The 23,890-nt window shown below is 45.0% G+C and overlaps 1 protein-coding gene across 2 annotated transcripts in view; it reads right to left on the bottom strand.

Moving 5' to 3' along the window:
- rims4 (regulating synaptic membrane exocytosis 4) overlaps positions 1 to 23,890 on the bottom strand; it is a 108,599-nt gene that overhangs the window by 64,371 nt on the left and 20,338 nt on the right. Inside the window, exon 2 of one of the 2 annotated variants that reach the window (XM_068048876.1) lies at positions 11,605 to 11,611. The exons of the other annotated variant lie outside the window; for it this stretch is intronic. Coding sequence (XP_067904977.1) covers positions 11,605 to 11,611 — 7 coding nt within the window. The remainder of the gene's footprint in view (positions 1 to 11,604; positions 11,612 to 23,890) is intronic. 2 annotated transcript variants of the gene reach the window in all.

Below are 23,890 nucleotides of genomic sequence, written 5' to 3'. Positions count from 1 at the left end.
CAGCTCCCTGGGTGAACAAATTTCTCCATATCTCAGTCCTTATCCTGAGACTGTGCTCCCGTGTTCTAGATTCCCCAGCCAGGGGAAACAAAGCTCTCAATGTCTACCCTGTCCAGCCCCTTCAGAATCTTGTATGTTTCAATGAGATCACCTCTCATTCTTCTAAACTCAGAGTATAGGACAAATTACTCAGCCTCTCACAGGACAACCCTCTGACCCCAGGAACCAATCTAGTGAACCTTTGCTGTACCGCCTCCAAAGCAATGTTATCCTTCCTGAGATATGAAGACCAAAACTGGGCACAGTACTGCATGGGAAGTCTTGCCAAAGCCCTAAACAATTGCAGCAAGTCTTCCTTATTCTTGTACCCCAATCCTCTTGCAATAAAGGCCAACATTCCATTTTGTCTTCCAAATTGCTTGCTGTACCTGCATACTGTGTTTAGAAGTTTCATGGGTTTTAAAAAATATGTTTATGCTCCACACAAATCTCCTCCCACCCTACTTCATCAAACCCCATCAATATATTCTTCTAGACCTTTCTTCCTTGTGTATTTATCTAGCTTCTCCTTAAAATGTATTAAGATCTCCTTAAATGAATCAGGAGATTAACAATGCAACAGAAACATGAAACTTTTGTGTAATGTCACTGAAGCATCTCTCCTACCATGGATCCCCACTAAACAGGAGCGTAGATGGGGGTGTGGGGTTTGGTCATTACATCCCAATCTCCGATCTGTGCTCTGGTCTAATGTACTGGGAGCCTGATGTCGTGGATTCATTGTCCTTTTCTAATTTTCCCATCTGCAAAGGCATTCACTGGGTCTCTCCAACACCTCGTCTATGTTCTTCATGTCAGGCCCTAGACAGTGACTTTAGGTGGTGGCATGGTGTCTTCACAGCTGAGTTTGGTCCTCTACATGCTGTCCCTCGATGGTCTCGCCCCTTCCTAACTGTGACCACCTCGCTCCAAAATCTCTGGGCTTCTTTAATTCTGGGCTCTTGCTTATTTCCAATTCCCATTGTTCCACCATTGGTGGCTGTGCCTTAAGTTGCATCAGCTTAAGCTCTGGAATTCTCTCTCTAAACCTTTCCCATCTCTACCTTTCTCCTCTGTTCAGTCACTCTTTGCAGCTGACCTCTTTGAGCAAGGTTTTGGTCACCTGATCTATTTATGTAGCTATGTGTCTGATAATGCTCCTGCGCAGCACCATGGGACTTCATGATTGGTCTCACTGGGTTTTGAGACATCCCACCTGCTGGAGGAATACAGAAATCTTGAAGGGTTCTAGGACTTACCTTCCCGGAGAGCAGTGGAGAGGACTGGACCTGCGGGAAGAACACAGAGCGGGGAGCTGATAAATACCGCCCAAGGATCGTGACCTACAACACTTACCTTCCGGAAGAACAGCGGAGTGGAGTCCAGGCATGCCGGAGTTTGAAAACAAAGTGAAAAGTGACATCACAGGAAAGGTGTAAGGTGATTTATTGGTGAGTAACTACTGTTAGGGAGTATCAGTAAATAGCCGGGTTAGTACATTAGTGTTAGAGTGCGTGTGTAAATAGTTGGATTAGTACATCACTATTAGGGTGCATGTGTAAATAGCCTAATAATAAGGAACAAGTTAGTAGCTGGGTTTTTTTGAGTAAGGTTTATTTTAACTAGTGAACTGTATTGATTTTTAGTAGGATTTATCAGTACTAATCAGGTTTTATTAATAATTCTAAGGTGTTGTAGTATTGGTAAGGTTTTTTTTAGCAGTAGCAAAGGGGTCAACTAATAAATAAAGGAATGGCCGGGTTGCTTTAACCTCGAGAGTGCACCTCCTGTGCTATTTGGGAGCTCCAGGATGCTTCCCGGATCCTGGATATCCATTTGTGCAGGAAGTGTCATCAATTGAAGCAGCTTGAGCTCCGGGTTTTGGAACTTGAGCGGCAGCTGGTTGCATTGCGATGCATTCATGAGGATGAGAACTATGTAGAAAGCACAATTATAGATGTGGATACCCACAGCTTAAGAGTATGCAGGGAGAGAGGGAATGGGTGATCACCAGGCAGTTAAAAAGAATCAGGCAGGTAGTGCAGGAGACCCCTGAGTGCATCTCACTCTCCAACAGGTATTCAGTTCTGAATACTGAGGAAAGTGATGCTTCACCTGGGGAGTGCAGCCAGAGCCAAGTCCATAGCACCACAGGTAGCTCAGCTGAACAGGGGGGGTACAGGGAAGACTGGAAGAGCCATAGTGATAGGTGATTCAATAGTCAGGGGAACAAACAGGTGTTTCTGTGGCCACAGATGTGAATCCTGGATGGTGTGATGCCTCCCTGGTGCCAGGGTCAAGGATGTCACTGAGCAGCTGCAGAGCATCCTGAAGGGGGAGGGTGAACAGCCAGCAGTCGTGGTCCACATCGGAACCAATGACATAGGTAGAAAGAGGGATGTGGTCTTGCAGTCAGAATTTAGAGAGTTAGGTAAAAAATTACCATGCAGGACCTCAAAAGTAGTCATCTCCGGATTACTCCCAGTGCCACACGCAAGTGAGTATAGAAATAGAAGGATAAGACAGATGAATGCATGGTTGGAAAGATGGTGCAGGAGGGAGGGCTTCATATTCCTGGGACATTGGGACCAGCCCTGGGAAAGATGGGACCTGTACAGGCCGGAAGGCTTGCACCTGAACAGAGCCGGGACTGTGTTCCTTGCGGGACGTTTTGCTAATGCTGTTGGGGAGGGTTTAAACTCATTGGCAGGGAGATGGGGACCTGAGGATAAACTCAGTTGGGACAAAATCACAAATTAAAATGGAAGGCAGAAAATTAATGGAGGAGTCTGGAAGACAGAGGAAATGAGGGCTAGAAAATAAAGAAAAGTTTGGTAGTGCTCAATGCAAGGAGTATAGCAAATAAAGCAGATGAGCTGAGGGCACAGATAGACACATGGCAGTATGATATCATAGCTATTACAGAAACATGGCTTAAGGAGGGACAGGAATGGCAGCTCAACATTCCTGGTTACAGGGTTTTCAGACACGATAGGGAGGGGAATAAGAAAGGAGGGGGAGTGGCAATTTTGGTAAAGGAAACTATTACAGCTGTGAGGAGGGATGATATGTTGGAAGGTTTGTCAATTGAGGCCATATGGATTGAGCTAAGGAACAAAAAAGGGGCAATCACACTGCTGGGAGTGTACCAAAGACCCCAAACACAGTCAGAGGGAGATAGAAGAGCAGATATGTAGGCAAATCTCTGAGAAGTAGGGGATTTTAACTACCCCAACATTAACTGGGATAGTTTTAGTGTGAAAGGAATTGAGGGAGCAGAATTCTTGAGGTGCATTCAGGAGAACTTTTTTGCCCAGTATGTAGCAAGTCCAACAAGAGAGGGCGCAGTGTTGGACTTAGTTTTAGGAAGTGAAGATGGGCAGGTGGAAGGAGTGGCAGTGGGAGAGCATTTTGGTGATAGCGATCATAATTCAGTCCGTTTTAGCATAATTATGGAAAAGGACATAGATAGAACAGGAGTTAGAGTCCTCAATTGGGGCAAGGCCAATTTTACTGAACTGAGAAGTGATTTAGCTACTTGAAGATAAATCAGTGTCAGAGCAGTGGGAGGCATTCAAAGGGGAGATTCAAGGGTTTCAGAGTAAACATGTTCCCACAAAGAAAAAGGGTGAAACGGCCAAATCTAGAGCCCCATGGATGTCAAGGAGCTAACAGGGTAAGATAAGGCAGAAAAGGAAAGCTTATGTCTGACACCGAGAACTCAATACTACAAAAAGCCGAGAGGAGTATAGAAAGTGGAGGGGTGAAATAAAAAAGGAAATTAGGAAAGCAAAGAGAGGGCATGAAAGAATATTGGCAAGCAAAATCAAAGTGAACCCAAAAATGTTTTATCAATACATTTAGAGTAAGAGGATAACTAAGAAGAGAGTAGGGCCAATAAAAGACCAAAAAGGTAACCTATGTGTAGGGGTGGAAGATATTGGTATGTTTCTTGATGAATACTTTGCATCTGTCTGCACAAAAGAGGGGGATGATGCAGATATTGTATTTAAGGAGGAGGAGCATGAAGTATTGGATGTGATAAACAAGGGAGAGGGGAAATATTAATGGGATCAGCATCCTTGAAAGTTGATAAATCACCAGGGCCAGATGAAATGTACCCTAGACTGTTAAAAGAAGCAAGAAAGGAAACAGCAGAGGGTCTGAGCATCATTTTCCAGTCTTCACTGGTTACAAGTGTGGTGCTAGAGGACTGGAGAACTGCTAACATTGTCCCTCTGTTTAAAAAGGGAGCGAAGGAGAGACCAAATAATTGCAGGCCAGTCAGTCTAACCTCAATAGTGGGCAAATTATTGGAATGTATTCTGACACACAGGAAAAACGGTCACTTAGAAAGGCATTAGTTAATCAAAGATAGTCAGCATGGATTTGTTAAGGGAAGATCTTGTTTGACCAACCTGATAGAATTTTTTGAAGAAGTAACAAGGAAGATAGATGGGGGTTGTGCAGTTGATATGGTCTACATGGATTTTAGCAAGGATTTTGACAAGGTCTCACATGGCAGACTGGTTAAAAAAATAAAATCCCATGGGATTTAGGGAAATGCAGCAAGGTGGATACAAAATTGGCTCAGTGGCAGGAAACAAAGGGTAATTTTTGACGGCTGTTTTAGCGACTGGAGGGCTGTTTCCAGTGGCGTTCCGCAGGGCTCAGCACTGGACCCCCTTCTTTTTGTAGTATATATTAATGATTTGGATGTAAATGTAGGGGGCATGATCAAGAGGTTTGCAGACGACACAAAGATTGGCCGTGTGGTGGATAGCTGTAGGCTGCAGGAAGATATTGATGGTCTGGTCAGAAGGGCAGAAAAGTGGAAAATGGAATTCAACTTGGAGAAGTGTGAGGTGATGCATTTAGGGAGGTCAAACAAGGCAAAGGAATACACGATTAATGGGAAAATACTGAGAGGTGTAGAGGAAGTCAGGGACATTGGAGTGAATGTCCACAGATCCTTGAAAGTAGCCTTTCATTGCAGCAGCTTTTTCGGGAGCAGAGTGTGAGCGAGTGAGCAGCTGGGAAGGTCAGTTTGAAAGTAAATTTAATTTCCTTTTGTTTTTCGGCGGAGGCCAGGGGGCTTCTGGGTAAGTAAAACACTATATATTTGGGCGGTTTAAAATAACTTTCCTTTCATTGCAGCAGCTTTTTCGGGAGCAGAGTGTGAGCGAGTGAGCAGCTGGGAAGGTCAGTTTGAAAGTAAATTTAATTTCCTTTTGTTTTTCGGCGGAGGCCAGGGGGCTGCTGGGTAAGTAAAACACTATATATTTGGGCGGTTTCTGAACCCGAGACACCACACTTGTCGTGTCTCCCACCCGCCCTCCTCCTCTAACCAAAAAAAAAGGACTCGGTGGGGTGTTTATAAGGTAAGGCTTTTTCGATTTCTCTGGTTTTATTGTGATTGGTAAAAACTTTTCGTTCCTTTTTCATTTAACTAAGTTAAGCTTAAGATTAAAAATGGCAGGAGATCTCAGACCCGTGTCATGCTCCTCTTGCTCAATGTGGGAGCTCAGGGACATGGCTGATGTCCCTGACTCCTTCACGTGCAGGAAGTGTGTCCAACTGCAGCTCTTGTTAGACCGCATGACGGCTCTCGAGCTGCGGATGGACTCACTTTGGAGCATGCGCGATGCTGAGGAGGTCGTGGATAGCACGTTTAGTGAATTGGTCACACCGCAGATTAGGATTGCTGAGGGAGAAAGGGAATGGGTGACCAAAAGGCAGAGAAAGAGCAGGAAGGCAGCGCAGGAGTCCCCTGCGGTCATCTCCCTCCAAAACAAGTATACCGTTTTGGATACTGTTGAGGGAGATGGCTCACCAGGGGAAGGCAGCAGTAGCCAGGTCCATGGCACCGTGGCTGGCTCTGCTGTTCAGAAGGGCGGGAAAAAGAGTGGAAGGGCTATAGTCGTAGGGGATTCGATTGTAAGGGGAGTAGATAGGCGGTTCTGTGGTCGAAAACGAGGCTCCCGAATGGTATGTTGCCTCCCAGGTGCACGGGTCAGGGATGTCTCAGATCGGCTGCAGAACATTCTAAAGGGGGAGGGTGAACAGCCAGTTGTCATTGTGCACATAGGCACTAATGATATAGGTAAAAAACGGGATGAGGTCCTACAAGCAGAGTTTAGGGAGTTAGGAGCCAAGTTAAAAAGTAGGACCTCAGAGGTAGTAATCTCAGGATTACTACCAGTGCCACGTGATAGTCAGAGTAAAAATGAAAGAATAGTCAGGATGAATGCGTGGCTTGAGAGATGGTGCAGGAAGGAGGGGTTCAGATTTTTGGGACATTGGGACCGGTTCTGGGGGAGGTGGGACTATTACAAATTGGACGGTCTACACCTGGGCCGGACTGGAACCAATGTCCTTGGAGGTGCTTTTGCTAACGCTGTTGGGGAGGGTTTAAACTAATGTGGCAGGGGGATGGGAACCAATTGAGGTCAGTTGACAGTAAGGAGGTAGTAACAAAAGCCTGTAAGGAACTAGATAATGAAGTCAGTGTCACTAAGGGGAAGAGCAGGCAGGGAGCAGATGATGAATATAAAGGGACTGGTGGTCTGAGGTGCATTTGTTTTAATGCAAGAAGTGTAGTAGGTAAGGCAGATGAACTTAGGGCTTGGATTAGTACCTGGGAGTATGATGTTATTGCTATTACTGAGACTTGGTTGAGGGAAGGGCATGATTGGCAACTAAATATCCCAGGATATCGATGCTTCAGGCGGGATAGAGAGGGAGGTAAAAGGGGTGGAGGAGTTGCATTACTGGTCAAAGAGGATATCACAGCTGTGCTGAAGGAGGGCACTATGGAGGACTCGAGCAGTGAGGCAATATGGACAGAACTCAGAAATAGGAAGGGTGCGGTAACAATGTTGGGGCTGTACTACAGGCCTCCCAACAGCGAGCGTGAGATAGAGGTACAAATATGTAAACAGATTATGGAAAGATGTAGGAGCAACAGGGTGGTGGTGATAGGAGATTTTAATTTTCCCAACATTGACTGGGATTCGCTTAGTGTTAGAGGTCCAGATGGAGCAGAATTTGTAAGGAGCATCCAGGAGGGTCTTCTAGAGCAGTATGTAAATAGTCCAACTCGGGAAGGGGCCATACTGGACCTGGTGTTGGGGAATGAGCCCGGCCAGGTTGTTGAAGATTCAGTAGGGGACTACTTTGGGAATAGTGATCACAATTCCGTAAGCTTTAAAATACTCATGGACAAAGACGAGAGTGGTCCTAAAGGAAGAGTGCTAAATTGGGGGAAGGCCAACTATACCAAAATTCGGCAGGAGCTGGGAAATGTAGATTGGGAGCAGCTGTTTGAAGGTAAATCCACATGTGATATGTGGGAGGCTTTTAAAGAGAGGTTGATTAGCGTGCAGGAGAGACATGTTCCTGTGAAAATGAGGGATAGAAATTGCAAGATTAGGGAACCATGGATGACAGGTGAAATTGTGAGACTAGCTAAGAGGAAAAAGGAAGCATACATAAGGTCTAGGCGGCTGATGAAAGACGAAGCTTTGAAAGAATATCGGGAATGTAGGACCAATCTGAAACGAGGAATTAAGAGGGCTAAAAGGGGTCATGAAATATCTTTAGCAAACAGAGTTAAGGAAAATCCCAAAGCCTTTTATTCATATATAAGGAGAAAGAGGGTAACTAGAGAAAGGATTGGCCCACTCAAGGACAAAGGAGGAATGTTATGCTTGGACTCAGAGAAAATGGGTGAGATTCTAAACGAGTACTTTGCATCGGTATTCACCGAGGAGAGGGACATGACGGATGTTGAGGTTAGGAACAGATGTTTGATTACTCTAGGTCAAGTCGGCATAAGGAGGGAGGAAGTGTTGGGTATTCTAAAGGGCATTAAGGTGGACAAGTCCCCAGGTCCGGATGGGATCTATCCCAGGTTACTGAGGGAAGCGAGAGAGGAAATAGCTGGGGCCTTAACAGATATCTTTGCAGCATCCTTAAACACGGGTGAGGTCCCGGAGGACTGGAGAATTGCTAATGTTGTCCCCTTGTTTAAGAAGGGTAGCAGGGATAATCCAGGTAATTATAGACCGGTGAGCCTGACGTCAGTGGTAGGGAAGCTGCTGGAGAAGATACTGAGGGATAGGATCTATTCCCATTTGGAAGAAAATGGGCTCATCAGTGATAGGCAACATGGTTTTGTGCAGGGAAGGTCATGTCTTACCAACTTAATAGAATTCTTTGAGGAAGTGACAAAGTTGATTGATGAGGGAAGGGCTGTCGATGTCATATACATGGACTTCAGTAAGGCGTTTGATAAGGTTCCCCATGGCAGGCTGATGGAGAAAGTGAAGGCGCTTGGGGTCCAAGGTGTACTAGCTAGATGGATAAAGAACTGGCTTGGCAACAGGAGACAGAGAGTAGCAGTAGAAGGGAGTTTCTCAAAATGGAGACGTGTGACCAGTGGTGTTCCACAGGGATCCGTGCTGGGACCACTGTTGTTTGTGATATACATTAATGATTTGGAGGAAAGTATAGGTGGACTGATTAGCAAGTTTGCAGACGACACTAAGATTGGTGGAGTAGCAGATAGTGAAGGGGACTGTCAGAGAATACAGCAGAATATAGATAGATTGGAGAGTTGGGCAGAGAAATGGCAGATGGAGTTCAATCAGGGCAAATGCGAGGTGATGCATTTTGGAAGATCCAATTCAAGAGTGAACTATACAGTAAATGGAAAAGTCCTGGGGAAAATTGATGTCCAGAGAGATTTGGGTGTTCAGGTCCACTGTTCCCTGAAGGTGGCAACGCAGGTAAATAGAGTGGTCAAGAAGGCATACGGCATGCTTTCCTTCATCGGACGGGGCATTGAGTACAAGAGTTGGCAGGTCATGTTACAGTTGTATAGGACTTTGGTTCGGCCACATTTGGAATACTGCGTACAGTTCTGGTCGCCACATTATCAAAAGGATGTGGATGCTTTGGAGAGGGTGCAGAGGAGGTTCACCAGGATGTTGCCTGGTATGGAGGGCGCTAGCTATGAAGAGAGGTTGAGTAGATTAGGATTATTTTCATTAGAAAGACGGAGGTTGAGGGGGGACCTGATTGAGGTGTACAAAATCATGAGAGGTATAGACAGGGTGGATAGCAAGAGGCTTTTTCCCAGAGTGGGGGTTTCAATTACTAGAGGACACGAGTTCAAAGTGAAAGGGGAAAAGTTTAGGGGGGATATGCGTGGAAAGTTCTTTACGCAGAGGGTGGTGGGCACCTGGAACGCATTGCCAGCGGAGGTGGTAGATGCGGGTACGATGGAGTCTTTTAAGATGTATCTAGACAGATACATGAATGGGCAGGAAGAAAAGAGATACAGAACCTTAGAAAATAGGCGACATGTTTAGAGAGAGGATCTGGATCGGCGCAGGCTTGGAGGGCCGAAGGGCCTGTTCCTGTGCTGTAATTATCTTTGTTCTTTGTTCTTTGACAGGTCGATAAGGTGGTTAAGAAGGCATATGGAATCCTTTCCTTTATTAGCTGAGGTATAGAATACAAGAGCAGGGAGGTTATGCTGGAACTGTATAAATCATTGGTTAGGCCACAACTTGAGTACTGTGTGCAGTTCTGGTCACCTCATTACAGAAAGGATGTAATTGCACTAGAGATTTACAAGGATGTTGCCAGGACTAGAAAATGCAGCTATGAGGAAAGATTGGATAGGCTGGGGCTGTTCTCATTGGAACAGAGAAGGCTGAGGGGAGATCTGATTGAAATGTACAAAATTTTGAGGGGCCTGGATAGAGTGGAGGTGAAGGGTCTATTCACCTTAGCAGAGAGGTCAGTGACGAGGGGCATAGTTTTAAAGTGATTGGTAGAAAAATTAGAGGGGAGATGAGAAAAACCTTTTCACCCAGAGGGTGGAGGAAGTCTGGAACTCACTGCCTGAAAGGGTAGTTGAGGCAGAAACCCTCAACTCATTCAAAAGGAGTCTGGATATGCACCTCAAGTGCCGTAATCTGCAGGACTACGGACCAAATGCTGGAAGGTGGGATTAGAATAGGTGGATCGTTTTTTGGCTGGTACAGACACAATGGGCTAAGTGGCCTCTTTCTGTGCTTTAAACATTCTATGATTCTATGACTGGGGTAGCTTACAGAGATTTTAAAGTTGCCATTGCCCCAGAGCGAAGTGTTGAACCAAAACCTGGGATTTCAGGATCTTAATGTTTCAACAGCTCATTGTTAAAACTCACTGTGGCATCATTCCTTTATAACTTCACTGGAACAAAGGTGACAAATCAGCCATGATCTCAGTAAATGGTGGAAGAGGCTCAAGGGGCTACTCCAGTTCCTATGCTCCTACATTCCTGCAAATCTAGGTTGACATTGCCAGATGTGTTATCATTCAGATTAAACCGAGGGATACATTCCTGTAACAAATCCCACGGCACTACTCAGAGCAGGATAGCTCTTCCCAGTGTCCTGGTCAATATTTATCACTGAATCAATACCACTGAAACAGGTCATTCATCTAATAGGACATTGCTATGTACTAATTGGCTGCCATGTTTCTCCTGCTTAATAACAGTGGCTATATATTAAAGTAGTTGATTGCCTGAGAAATACTTGGACACTACTTTCTGTTTCAGAGTCAGAGGCCTGTGGATTCAAATGCTGCTCCAAAGACTTGAGTATGTAATCCATCCCAACATTTCATTATGGTACTGAGGGAGGGCTGCACTGTCAGAAGTGCCGTCTTTCATGTGAACCGTTAAACCCAGGCCCTCTTTGTCCTCTCAGGGCCATAAACATCCCATTGGATTATTTTTGAAGAAGGACAGGGTGAGTTCTCCCTGGTGTGCTGGACAATTTTTAACCCTCAACCATTATCTGGTCATTTGTCAGATTGCTGTTTGTGGGACCTTGCTGTGTACACATTGTCTGCCACCTTTCCCGCATTTCAAGACAGAAATTGATAGATTTTTGGATACAAAGGGAATTAAGGGATATGGGATAGTGTGAGAAGGTGGAGCTGAGGGAGAAAATCAGCCATGATCGCACTGAATGAAGGAGCAGGCTCGAAGGGCCAAATGGCCTACTCCTGCTCCTATTTCTTATGTTCTTATACAAAAGCAAAATACTGTGGATACAGTGCCGACACTTCAAAAGTGCGTCATTGGCTGGAAAGTATTTTGGGATGGCCTGAGAAAAGAAAAAGAAAGAAAGACTTGCATTTGTACAGCGGCTTTCACAACCACTAGATGTCTCAAAGCACTTTACAGCCAATGCAGTACTTTTTAAAGTGTAGTCACTGTCGTAATGTGGCAGCCAATTTGCACACAGCAAGATCCCACAAACAGCAATGTGATAGTGACCAGATAACCTGTTTCAGTGATGTTGATTGAGATAAATATTGGGCAGGAGATGGGGAGGACTCCCCTGCTCTTCTTCAAAATAGTGCCTTGGGATCTTTTACATCCAGTTGAAAGGCAAGGCAGGGTGTCAGTTTAATATCGGAAAGACAGCACCTCCCTGAGTACTGCACTGTAGTGTCAGCCTAGATTGACACACTTAACTCCTGGAGTGGGACCTGAACCCACACCCTATGAACAAAGTGCAATCAAATGAGCCACAGCTGACACCAAGGCTGTGAAAGGGGCTAAATAAATGCAAGTCTTTCTCTGAGTTAGCTTATTCACCCAGTCAGGCTCAAGGCCGTTAAAATGGTACCTTGCATCCATGAATTGGAGAGGAGAATAAAATTAAAAAGAAGCACCCTGCAATCTCAGTGATGTTCAAAAAAGGGTGTAAATATAAGCCCAGCAATTTCAGGCCAGTCAGTTTAACTTCGGTGGTGGGAAAACTTCTATAAAAAATAATTTGGGACAAAATCAATAGTCACATGGACAAATGCGGGTTAATTAAGGAAAGCCAGCATGGATGTCTTAAGGAAAAATCATGTGTAACTAACTTGCTGGAGTTTTTTGAGGAGTCAACAGAGAGGGTTGATGAGGGCAATGCTGTTGATGTGGTGTACATGGACTTTCAAAAGGCATTTGATACAGTGCCACACAACAGACTTGTGAGCAAACTTATAGCTCATGGAATAAAAGGGACGATAACAACATGGATATGAAATTGGCTGAGTGACAGGAAACAAAGATTAGTGGTTAATGGATGTTTTTCGGGCTGGAGGAAGGTTTGTAGTGGAGTTCTCCAGGGATCAGTGTTGGGACCCTTGCTTTTCCTGATATATACTAATGACCTAGACCTTGGTGTACAGCACACAATTTCAAAGTTTGCAGATGATACGAAACTTGGAAGCATTGTGAACTGTGAGGAGGATAGTGTAGAACTCCAAAAGGACATAGACAAGTTGGTGGAATGGGCAGACAGGTGACAGATGAAGGTCAATGCAGAGAAATGTGAAGTGATTCATTTTGTTATGGAGAGACAATATAGAATAAAGGGTACAATTCTCAAGGGAATGCAGGAGCAGAGGGACCTAGGTGTATATGTGCATAAGCCATTGAAGGTGGCAGGATAGGTTGAGAGAGTGGTTAATAAAGCAAACAGTATCCTGGGCTTTATTAACAGGGCCATAGAGTACAAGAGCAAGGAAGTTATGTTGAACTTGTATAAGACACTAGTTTGGCCTCAGTTGGAGTATTGCGTCCAGTTCTGGGTGCTGCACTTTAGGAAAGATATGAGGGTATTGGAGAGAGTACAGAAAAGATTGATGAGAATGGTTCCAGGGATCAGGAATTTCAGTTATGAAGATAGATTGGAGAAGTTAGGACTGTTTTCCTTGGAGAAGAGAAGGCTAAGAGGTGATTTGATAGAGGTATTCAAAATCATGAGGGGTCTGGACAGAGTAGATAGAGAGAAACTGTTCGTGAAAGGATCGAGAATGAAAGGGTACAGATTTAAAGTATTTGTTAAGAGAAGCAAAAGTGACATAAGGAAAAACTTTTTCACACAGCGAGTGGTTAAGGTCTGGAATGCACTGCCTGAGAAAGTGGTGGAGGCAGGTTCAATTGAAGCATTCAAAAGGGAACTGGACAGTGATATGAAAAGGAAGAAAGTGCAGGGCTATGGGGAGAAGGCGGGGGAATGGAACTGAGGGAATTGCTCTTTTGGAAAACCAGTGCAGACATTATGGGCCAAAGGGCCTCCTTCTCCACTGTAACGATTCTGTGATTCTGATCGTCACGTAGTGACTCCATGGAAGCCAAGTGTGTAGAGCCTCTGGGTAAGGGTTTTACCAGGCTTGTTCCCTGTGAAATACCCAATCCACGCTCACTGTTCTCAGCTCAGAAAGGAAGGACAGCCATTTCCAGGGATACAGATTGATGGTCACAGTCTGGGAAAACATTCCAACAGGACTCTGCCCCTTAGAGGAGAGGGAATTTGGGGGTTACAGAGTCCAGGATTAGTAGAAAGAACCTTCCATCCAGTACAGTTGCTAGAGTTACTCTGGTGATTGAGTCCATAACCAGAGGTCATAGAGTTAAAATCATTGCCAAAAGGTCTAGAGCGGAGATGAAGAATATTTTCACTCAGTTGTCAGGATCTGGGACACTCCAGATGAAAAGGTAGCTGATTCCATTAAATAATTTTAAAAGGGATTTGGAAAGATATTCGGGAATGAGGAACTCACAGGGTTGCTGACAAAATGCGTGTTAACAGGACTAAGCATGAGTGCCCTTTCAAAGAGTCAGCACAGGCACAATGAGCTGAAAGGTCTCACCCTATGCTGCAACTTCTATAATTCTAGAGACAGCTTCTGCCTCTATAAAGAGCAGCCTACATTCCAATATCTGGGCAGTTACTATTCTTGCAAGGTGTGAGCATGAACAGCCGGAACTTGAGCTGCACCACAACTGGTATAAAATCCACCAGATGTTCACATAATCAGAGCCAAACTACTGGGAGAGCCGCCAACAGCGACTCCTGGACTCCTGGGAAGGTGACTGAAATGTGCACCAGTGACTCCATCCTTACTAATCCTAGATTCCAGCGTTTTATTTCACTCAAGCTTCAAAAACATATGACGATCCCTCGCTTTAATAAATGTGTCACCATGGGGACAGTTTCTCATTTTGGAGTCTTTCTCACTCACCGTGTGCTGTACCTAAAGTGTGGTAGTAACTCCAGGAATATGTGACACACACGCTGTTGATCTCACTCTCTCTGCTTCTACATTTCAAAAAATATTATTACACTTATTGCAGCATGGGAGAACACTGCCCTAAACACTGCAGTGTGAAATAATGCTGCAACAGACAGATATACTGCATACTGAAGCATTAAACAGTGACATTATACACTGTTACCCTATAGATTGCTGCGTTGTTATTCTTATATACACTGCAGTGTTAAATAGTGCTGTTACAAACTGCTGCTCTATATTTTAGAGTGTTAAATCAAGCTGTTATAAACTTCACCCTTATATACTGCAGGTTAAATAGTGATACTATATACTTCTGTCCTATATACTGAAGCATTAAATAATGCTGCTATTTATTGCTGCCCGATATAAGAATATAAGAAATAGGAGCAGGGTGTTCGACCCTTCAAGCCTGCTCTGCCATTTAAGATCCTGACTGATCGTCTACCTCAACTCCGCCTTCCTGCACTATCCCCCAATCCCTTAACCCCCTTAGTATCCAAAAACTATCAATCTCAGTCTTGAATATACTCAACAACTGAGCATCCACAAATTTCACAGCCCTCTGAGTGAAGACTGCATCTACTGATGTACTGCAGTGTTAAACCATACAACTTTACATTGCTCCACAATACAGGCATAGACTGCTTTTTTATCTGAGTTATATGCTGATAAACTGTATATTACGAGTTTGAAGAGTGCCATGAATTGTGTATGGCAGAAATATATAGTACCGGCATTTAAATGGTCTTTTAACAAATCAAATGTGCTTGTGAAATGCTCACCAGAGTAGAACCGTGTACATATATACTGTTCCCCTCCATGCTGCATTGAATCATACCGTTATATCCTGCTGCCCTACATAGTGCAGTGCCAATTGAACTTCCCTATTTGCATAAATGTATACATTTTACAATTTAGCACTGTTGCCACAGAAATGAGTAGCAAGAATTGAAGTGGAGTGTTGTTCCGCAAATTGGAAAACTGGCCCCCGTGCCCAGATCCCCAAAATGTGTTCTCATTCATCAAACACTAAAAATTGTAAAGTTTCCTGCAGTGCATGAACTAACAGACCAGAACCAATCACTCGCGCACACTAGAACCTGTCATTCACAGCACTCCTGTTCCCTGCTGGCTCCACAAGAATGTGTCATAGGTGTCAGCTGTATCTCAGCTGGGAGCATACTTTGAGTTAAGAAGGTTGTGGATTCAAGTCCTGCTGTAGAGACTTGAGCACATAATCCAGGTTGACACTTCAATGCAGTACTGAGGAAGTACTACATTGTCAGAGGTGCTGTATTCAGAGGAGATGTTAAACTAAGGCACTATCTGTTCTCTCAGTTGGATGTAAATAATCCCATGGCCATTATTCCAAGAGGAGCAAATGAGTTCTCCCTGGAATCCTGATCATTGTTTATCTTTCAACCAATAACAAACATAGAACAGTACAGCACAGAAGGCGGCCATTGGACCATTGCGTCTGGACTAGCTCTTAAAAAGAGCTTTCCAACTGGTCCTGCTCATTTCCCATAGCCCTATACATTTTCCCCCTTCAAGTATTTAGCCAATTCCCTTTTGAATGTTACGTTGAATGTTTCCCCACCACCCATTCAGGCTGCGCATTGCAGATCAAAACAACTCACTCCTTTAAAAAAATTCTCGTCCTCTCTGGTTCTTTTGCCAATTACCTTAAATCTGTGTCCTCTGGATACTGACCCTCCTGCCAGTGGAAACAGTTTCTCCTTATTTACTCTGTCAAACCCCTCGATTAAATCTCCCAGCCTAGTGAGAACAGTCTCAGCTTCTCCAGTCTCTCCACGTAACTGAAGTCCCTCAGCTCTGGTATCATTCTATTCAATCTCCTCCGCACCCTCTCCAAGGCCCTGACTTCCTTCCTAAATTGCAGTGCCCAGAATTGGACAAAATCGGTGTCAGGTCTTTCCGTTCCTGCACCCCCTCTAAAATTGTACTATTTTGTTTATATTGCCTCTCCTCTTTCTTCCTACCAAAATGAATCACTTCACACTTCCCTACATTAAATTTCATCTGACATGTGTCTGCCCATTCCACCAGTCTGTCCATATCCTCCTGAAGTCTGTAACTATCTTCTTCATTTCTTACTACATTTCCAAGCTTCATATCCTCACATAGAGTGATACAGCACTGAAACAGGCCCTTCAGCCCACTGAGTCTGTACTGACCAACAACCACCCATTTGCACTAATTCTACATTAATCCCATATTCCCTACCACATCCCACCTTCCCTCAATTCTCCTACCACCTACCTACACTAGGGGCAATTTACAATGGCCAATTTACCTATCAACCTGCAAGTCTTTAGCTGTGGGAGGAAACTGGAGCACCCGGCAGAAACCCACACAGTCACGGAGAACTTGCAAACTCCACACAGGCAGTACCCAGAACTGAACCTGGGTCACTGGAGCTGTGAGGCTGCAGTGCAAACCACTGGACCACCTTAGCCCTCTGCAAACTTTGAAGTTATAGCCCATATACCAGAGTCCAGGTCATTAATATTAATCAAAATGAGCAGTGGTCCTAATACTGACACCTGAAGAACAAGACTGTACACTTTGCTCCAGTCTGAAAAACAACAGTTCACCACTATTCTCTGCTTTCTGTCCCTTGGCCAATTTTTTATCCTCACTGCCACTGTCCCTTTAATTTCATGGCCATTAATTTTGCCAACAGGTCTATTGTGTGGTACTTTGTCAAACACTTTTTTGATAAACATCCAAATACACAAATGATTTGGTCATTTATCTCATTGCTGTTTGTGAGAGCTTACTGTTCGCAAACTGGTTGCCACATTTCCTACATTAAAACTGCAACTATACTTCAAAATTACTTCATTCTCCCGAGGTCATGAAAGACAATGGCCAGGATTTAATCAGCACACCATGTTTCCCAATGTGGGTCCTAAGCCAGCGAGGGCGAACAGCGGGATTGCAGTGACAATTTTATTGGCGGCTGCCTCTTAATTGGCCACCACCAGGACTACCATCCCTTTGAAGACGGCAACCTGCCTCTCCGAACTGCCAACCCAATCAGAGGGCCAACAGCTCTGTAGCCGGGGCAAGGCCACCAATAGAGGTGGCCACTGCTGAGGCTGCAAGGCGAAAGAGAAACACCTCCATATTTAGGCACCCTTGAAAGGCGGGGAGAAAAAGGATTGATGTGTCAGGACGAGGCAGGCAGGCCCCAGCGATCAGAGGTATGAACCCTCCAGCGGTGGCATCGGGGCTGCAGGGATGGCCATTGCCTCCAGTGGGCCCCTCTGTGAGACGTGGAGACTCCAGAAAGACCCCCACTCACCGTCAAACTGCTAGAAGGCCGCCTCAATGAGCCAGTGGTCTTCTCGTGCAGCAGGGGCCATTCCAATGCTCGTAAAATCTCAGCAGTCTGGTAAAATGGCTGCGGGAACACCTCATACTCCCCCCACCACACTCCCCAAGGCTAATTTTAACACCCCTCCCACCTCCCAGCCCATTTCAAACGGGCTGATAAAATTCTGGCCATCATATCTATCTTGGGCTGAACAAAAACCTGCAGAAGGTTCTTCAGCTCAAAAGGAGCCTTAACTCTGGCACCATAACATCATCAAACCCTCTGGAATTGGTTACCTTACTTCTAGCCTAAATTCTCAGTGGGGCTCACGGCAGCTCTCAGCTGGCGTGAGTTCTGCTGAGGCTTTTATAAGTGTAAAGAATGGAAATCCCAGGGAATCCAGAATGAGCAGATATATAACATTAAAATTAGAACAAGGCCATTCAGGAGTAAAATCAGGAAGCATTTTTTCACACAAACGGTCATAGAAGTTCAGAACTCTCTCCTCTAAAAGCTATGGATTCTGAGAGCAATTAGAGCTTTCAACACTGTGATTGATAGATTTGTTAGGCGAAGCTATCAAAGGATATGGAGCAAGGGCAGGTAAATGGAGATGAGGTGTAGATCGGGCATGGTCAAATTGAATGGTGGAGCAGGCTTGAAGGGTTGAATGGTCTCTTCTTGTTCCCAATGTTGCCAAGTTCCTAAACCCCCTTGAGCTGGGATGGTAGGAGGCAGATGATGTACCAGGGGTCCTTCCTCTTGGAAAATGGCTACACCTAAAACACATTGTCAGATGATGGGCAGAGTATGGTGCCTGAAACGTCGTGGTCCGCCCAGTTCTTCTCCTTTTTTCAAGGTAACAACTGTTCTTTTCAGAGCAAATTCACATGGTGTAAAACCGTAAAATTGCCTTAGGCAACATTACCGCACTCAGCATGAAAATCTTCAAAGAACTTTTTGAATTACTTTTGGAATACAGTCTCAGTTATCATGCAGCCAATTGTAAAGGCCAATTTGCACAGACTGTAAATGTTTCTATGACTGTAAAGGTTTCTATAGGTATGTGAAGAGAAAAAGATTGATGAAGACAAATGTAGGTCCCTTACAGTCAGAAACAGGGGAATTTATTATGGGGAATAAAGAAATGGCTGACCAACTAAATGCATACTTTGGTTCTGTCTTCACAAAGGAGGACATAAATATCATAACAGAAATGTTGGGGAACACAGGGCTTAGTGAGAGAGAGGGACTGAAAGAAATCAGTATTAGTAGAGATGTGGTGTTGGGGAAATTGATGGGATTGAAGGCCGATAAATCCCCAGGGCCTGATGGTATGCATCCCAGAGTACTTAAGGAAGTGGCCCTAGAAATAGTGGATGCATTGGTGATCATCTTCCAAGGTTCTATAGACTCTGGAACAGTTCCTACAGATTGGAGGGTAGCTAATGTAACCTCACTATTTAAAAAGGGAGGTAGAGAGAAAACAGGGAATTATAGACCAGTCAGCCTGACGTCAGTAGTGGGGAACATTCTAGAGTCTATTATCAAAGATTTTATAACAGAGCACTTAGAGAACAGCGGTAGAATCAGACAGAGTCAGCATGGATTTACGAAAGGGAAATCATGCTTGACAAATCTACCAGAATTCTTCGAGGATGTAACTAGTAGAGTTGATGAGAGGGAGCCAGTGGATGTGGTTTATTTGGACTTTCAGAAGGCTTTCGACAAAGTCTCATAAGAGATTAGCGTGTAAAATTAAAGCGCATGGGACTGGGGTAGTGTATTGTGATGGATAGAAAATTGGTTGGCAGACAGGAAACAAAGAGTAGGGATAAATAGGTCTTTTTCCAAATGGCAGGCAATAACTAGTGGGGTACCGCAGGGATCAGTGCTAGAACCCCAGCTATTCACAATATACATTAATGATTTAGATGAGGGAACTAAATGTAATATCTCCAAATTTGCAGATGACACAAAACTGGGTGGGAGGGTGAGTTGTGAGGAGGATGCAGAGAGGCTTCAGGGTGATTTGGACAAGTTGAGTGAGTGGGCTAATGCATGGCAGATGCAGTATAATGTGGATAAATGTGAGGTTATCCACTTTGGTAGCAAAAACAGGAAGGCAGATTATTATCTGAACGGCTATAAACTGAGAGAGGGGAATATGCAGCGAGACCTGGGTGTTCTCGCACACTAGTCGCTGAAGGTAAGCATGCAGGTGCAACAGGCGGTAAAAAAGGCAAATGGTATGTTAGCCTTCATAGCGAGAGGATTTGAGTACAGAAGCAGGGATGTCTTGCTGCAATTTTACAGGGCCTTGGTGAGGCCACACCTGGAATATTGTGTGCAGTTTTGGTCTCCTTATCTGAGGAAGGATGTTCCTGCTATAGAGGGAGTGCAGCGAAGGTTTACCAGACTGATTCCTGGGATGGCAGGACTGACGTATGAGGTGAGATTGAGTCAGTTAGGATTACATTCGCTGGAGTTCAGAAGAGTGAGGAAGGATCTCATAGAAAACTATAAAATTTTAACAGGACTTGACAGGGTAGATGCAGGAAGCATGTTCCCGATGATGGGGGGAGTCCAGAACCAGGGGTCATAGTCTAAGGATACGGGGTAAACCATTCAGGACTGAGATGAGGAGGGATTTCTTCACCCAGTGAGTGATGAACCTGTGGAATTCGCTACCACAGAAAGCAGTTGAGGCCAAAACATTGAATGTTTTCAAAAGGAGTTAGATATAGCTCGTGGGTCTAAGGGGATCAAAGGGTATGGGGCGAAAGCATGAACAGGCTACTGGGTTGGATGATCAGCCATGATCATAATGAATGGCAGAGCAGGCTTGAAGGGCCGAATGGCCTACTCCTGCTCCTATTTTCTATGTTTCTCTGATCAAGGTCCCACAAACACCAATGAAATAAATGACTAGAGAATCTGGCTTTTGTGGTGATGATTTGTTCATTTTATTCTTTCATGGGACGTGGGCATTGCTGGCAAGGCCAGTATTTATTGCTCATCCCTAATTGCCCCTGAACTGAGTGGCTTGCTAGGTCATTTCAGAGGGCAGTTAAAAGTCAACCACATTGCTGTGGGTCTGGAGTCACATGTAAGCCAATCCAAGTAAGGGCAACAGATTTCCTTCCCGAAAGTGAACCAGATGGGTTTTTACAACAGTTTGATAGTTTCATGGCACCATTACTGAGACTAGCTTTCAATCCGAGATTTTTATAAATTAATTGAATTTAAATTCCACCAGCTGCTATGGTGGGATTTGAACCCATGTCCCCAGAGCATTAGCCTTAGCCTCTAGATTACTAGTCCAGCAACATTATTACTATGCCACCGAGGGAGGATAAGTGACCAGGGCACTAAGAAATCTCCACTGGTCTTCAAATCACACCTGTCTTGTTGTGTCAGCAAACCATGCCTTACTGCCTCAGTGAATTCATCTGTAATTTCACCCATTATTTCACATACCATCCCCCACCCCCACCACCGATCTGTCTGATCAATCATTTCAATGCTGAAATCCCCTCTCTTTACAAAGGTCTGAAAACCCTCCTTGTTCAGCTAAGTAACTCCCTATCCACCAGTGCACCTTTTGATAGTGTCTATAGCAGTTACCAATTGCATTTACACTTACACGGAACTACATAGAACGTAAAACACAAAAACAGGCCATTCGGCCCAAAGGGTCCATGCCAGTCTTTAAGTTCCAGCCGAGCCTCCTCCCACCCTACTTCATCTCAACCTATCAGCATTTCCTTCTATTCCTTTCTTCGCACAGAATTACAGAATCGTTACAGTGCAGAAGGAGGCCAATCAGCCCATCATTGCCGCACCTGCTCTCTGAAACAGCAATTCCCTCAGTTCCATTCCCCCACCTTCTCCCCATAAACCTGCACATTCTTCCTTTTCAGGTAACTATCCAATTCCCTTTAGAATGCTTCAATTGAACCTGCCTCCACCACGTTCTCAAGCAGCGCATTCCAGACCTTAACCACTCGCTGCGTAAAAAAGCTTTTCCTCATGTCACTTTTGCTTCTCTTACAAAATACTTTAGTGAGATCTCTGAAAGCAACATAGAGGGGCCTCTGTTGTCCGTGACATTTCTCCTACATCTGGCAAAGGGAGAACAGCATGTCAATGGTGGATCTCTCTGCTCGAAAGCCACGCTGTGCCTCAGGGTAGACACGCTCAGCCAACTTCTGGAGTCTGTTTAAAATGAACGAGCGAAGACTTTCCCCACTATGCTGAGCAGGGAGATTCCACGGTAGTTGTTGCAGTCAACGCAGTCACCCTTGTTCTTATAGAGGGTGATTATTAGCATCGCGCATGTCCTTTGAACTCATCAGCAGACGTGGTCTCTTCAGACTACTAGAAAAGATCGGATGTCCACCAAAGCTACTAAGTATCATCACCTCATTCCATGACAATATGAAAGGCACAATTCAGCATAGCGGCGCCTCATCAGACCCCTTTCCAATCCCGAGTGGCGTGAAACAGGTCTGTATTCTCGCACCTACACTGTTTGGGATCTTCTTCTCACTGCTGCTCTCAAATGTGTTCAAGTCTTCAGAAGAAGGAATTTTCCTCCACACAAGATCAGGTGGCAGGTTGTTCAACCTTGCCCGTCTAAGAGCAAAGACCAAAGTACGGAAAGTCCTCATCAGGGAACTCCTCTTTGCTGACGATGCTGCATTAACATCCCACACAGAAGAGTGTCTGCAGAGACTCATTGACAGGTTTGCAGCTGCCTGCAATGAATTTGGCCTAACCATCGGCCTCAAGAAAATGAACATCATGGGACAGGACGTCAGAAATGCTCCATCCATCAATATCGACAACCACGCTCTGGAAGTGGTTCAAGAGTTCACCTACCTAGGCTCATCTATCACCAGCAACCTGTCTCGATGCAGAAATCAACAAGCGCATGGGAAAGGCTTCCACTGCTATGTCCAGACTGGCCAAGAGGGTGTGGGAAAATGGCGCACTGACACGGAACACAAAAGTCCGAGTGTATCAAGCCTGTGTCCTCAGTACCTTGCTCTACGGCAGCGAGGCCTGGACAATGTATGTCAGCCAACAGCAATGTCTCAACTCATTCCATCTTTGCTGCCTCCAGAGAATCCTTGGCATCAGGTGGCAGGACCGTATCTCCAACACAGAAGTCCTCGAGGCAGCCAACATCCCCAGCATATACAACCTACTGAGCCAGCGGCGCTAGAGATGGCTTGGCCATGTGAGCCACATGGAAGATGGAAGGATCCCCAACGACACATTGTACAGCGAGCTCGTCACTGGTATCAGACCCACTGGCCATCCATGTCTCCGCTTTAAAGACGTCTGCAAACACGACATGAAGTCCTGTGACATTGACCACAAGTCGTGGGAGTCAGTTACCAATGAACGCCAGAGCTGGCGGGCAGCCATAAAGACCGGGCTAAAGAGGGGCGAGTCGAAGAGACTTAGCAGTTGGCAGGAAAAAAGACAGAAGTGCAAGGAAAGACCCAACTGTGTAACAGCCCCGACAACCAATTTTATCTGCAGCACCTGTGGAAGAGTCTGTCACTCTAGAATTGGCCTTTATAGCCACTCCAGGCGCTGCTCCACAAACCACTGACCACCTCTAGGTGCTTACCCATTGTCTCTAAAGACATGGAGGCCAAAGAAGAAGACTTTAAATCAAATGAAACAATGGGTCTGCCGGGACAGTCCTGTTTGTGGATTTTGGGAAGGAGGTCGAAGCGGGCTGTCCGGCGTTATCAGGTCCCCTCCTCCATTACCCCCACCACCTCATCCCCTTCCCGTGGCACATTCCCCTGCTATCACAGGAGGTGGAATACCTGCCCATTTACCTCCTCTCTCCTCACTATCCCAGGTGAAGCAACGATTTACTTGTACTTCTTTCAATGTAGTATAATGTACTCGCCGCTCACAATGTGGTCTCCTCTACATTGGGGAGACCAAACGCAGACTGGGTGACCGCTTTGTGAACACCTCCGCTCAGTCCGCAAGCAGGACCCTGAGCTTCCGGTTGCTTGCCATTTCAACACTCCCCCCTGCTCTCATGCTCACATCTCTGTCCTGGGATTGCTGCAGTGTTCCAGTGAACATCAACGCAAGCTCGAGGAACAGCATCTCATTTACCGATTAGGCACACTACAGCCTGCCGGACTGACCATTGAGTTCAATCATTTCAGAGCATGATGGGCCCCCCCCCCCCCCCCATTTTATGTTTAGTTTTTTTTTTCTTTTTTCCTTTTTATTTGTTAATTTTATTTTAGGTTTTTTTAGTGTGTTTAGTTTGTTTCTACCGTGCCTATCCACTGTTTGTTTTTTTTATTTTAATGTTTGTTCTTG

Source organism: Heterodontus francisci, chromosome 16, assembly GCF_036365525.1.
Source record: "Heterodontus francisci isolate sHetFra1 chromosome 16, sHetFra1.hap1, whole genome shotgun sequence".
Lineage (NCBI taxonomy): Eukaryota > Metazoa > Chordata > Chondrichthyes > Heterodontiformes > Heterodontidae > Heterodontus > Heterodontus francisci.
This window is presented reverse-complemented; position numbering and strand designations above follow the sequence as displayed.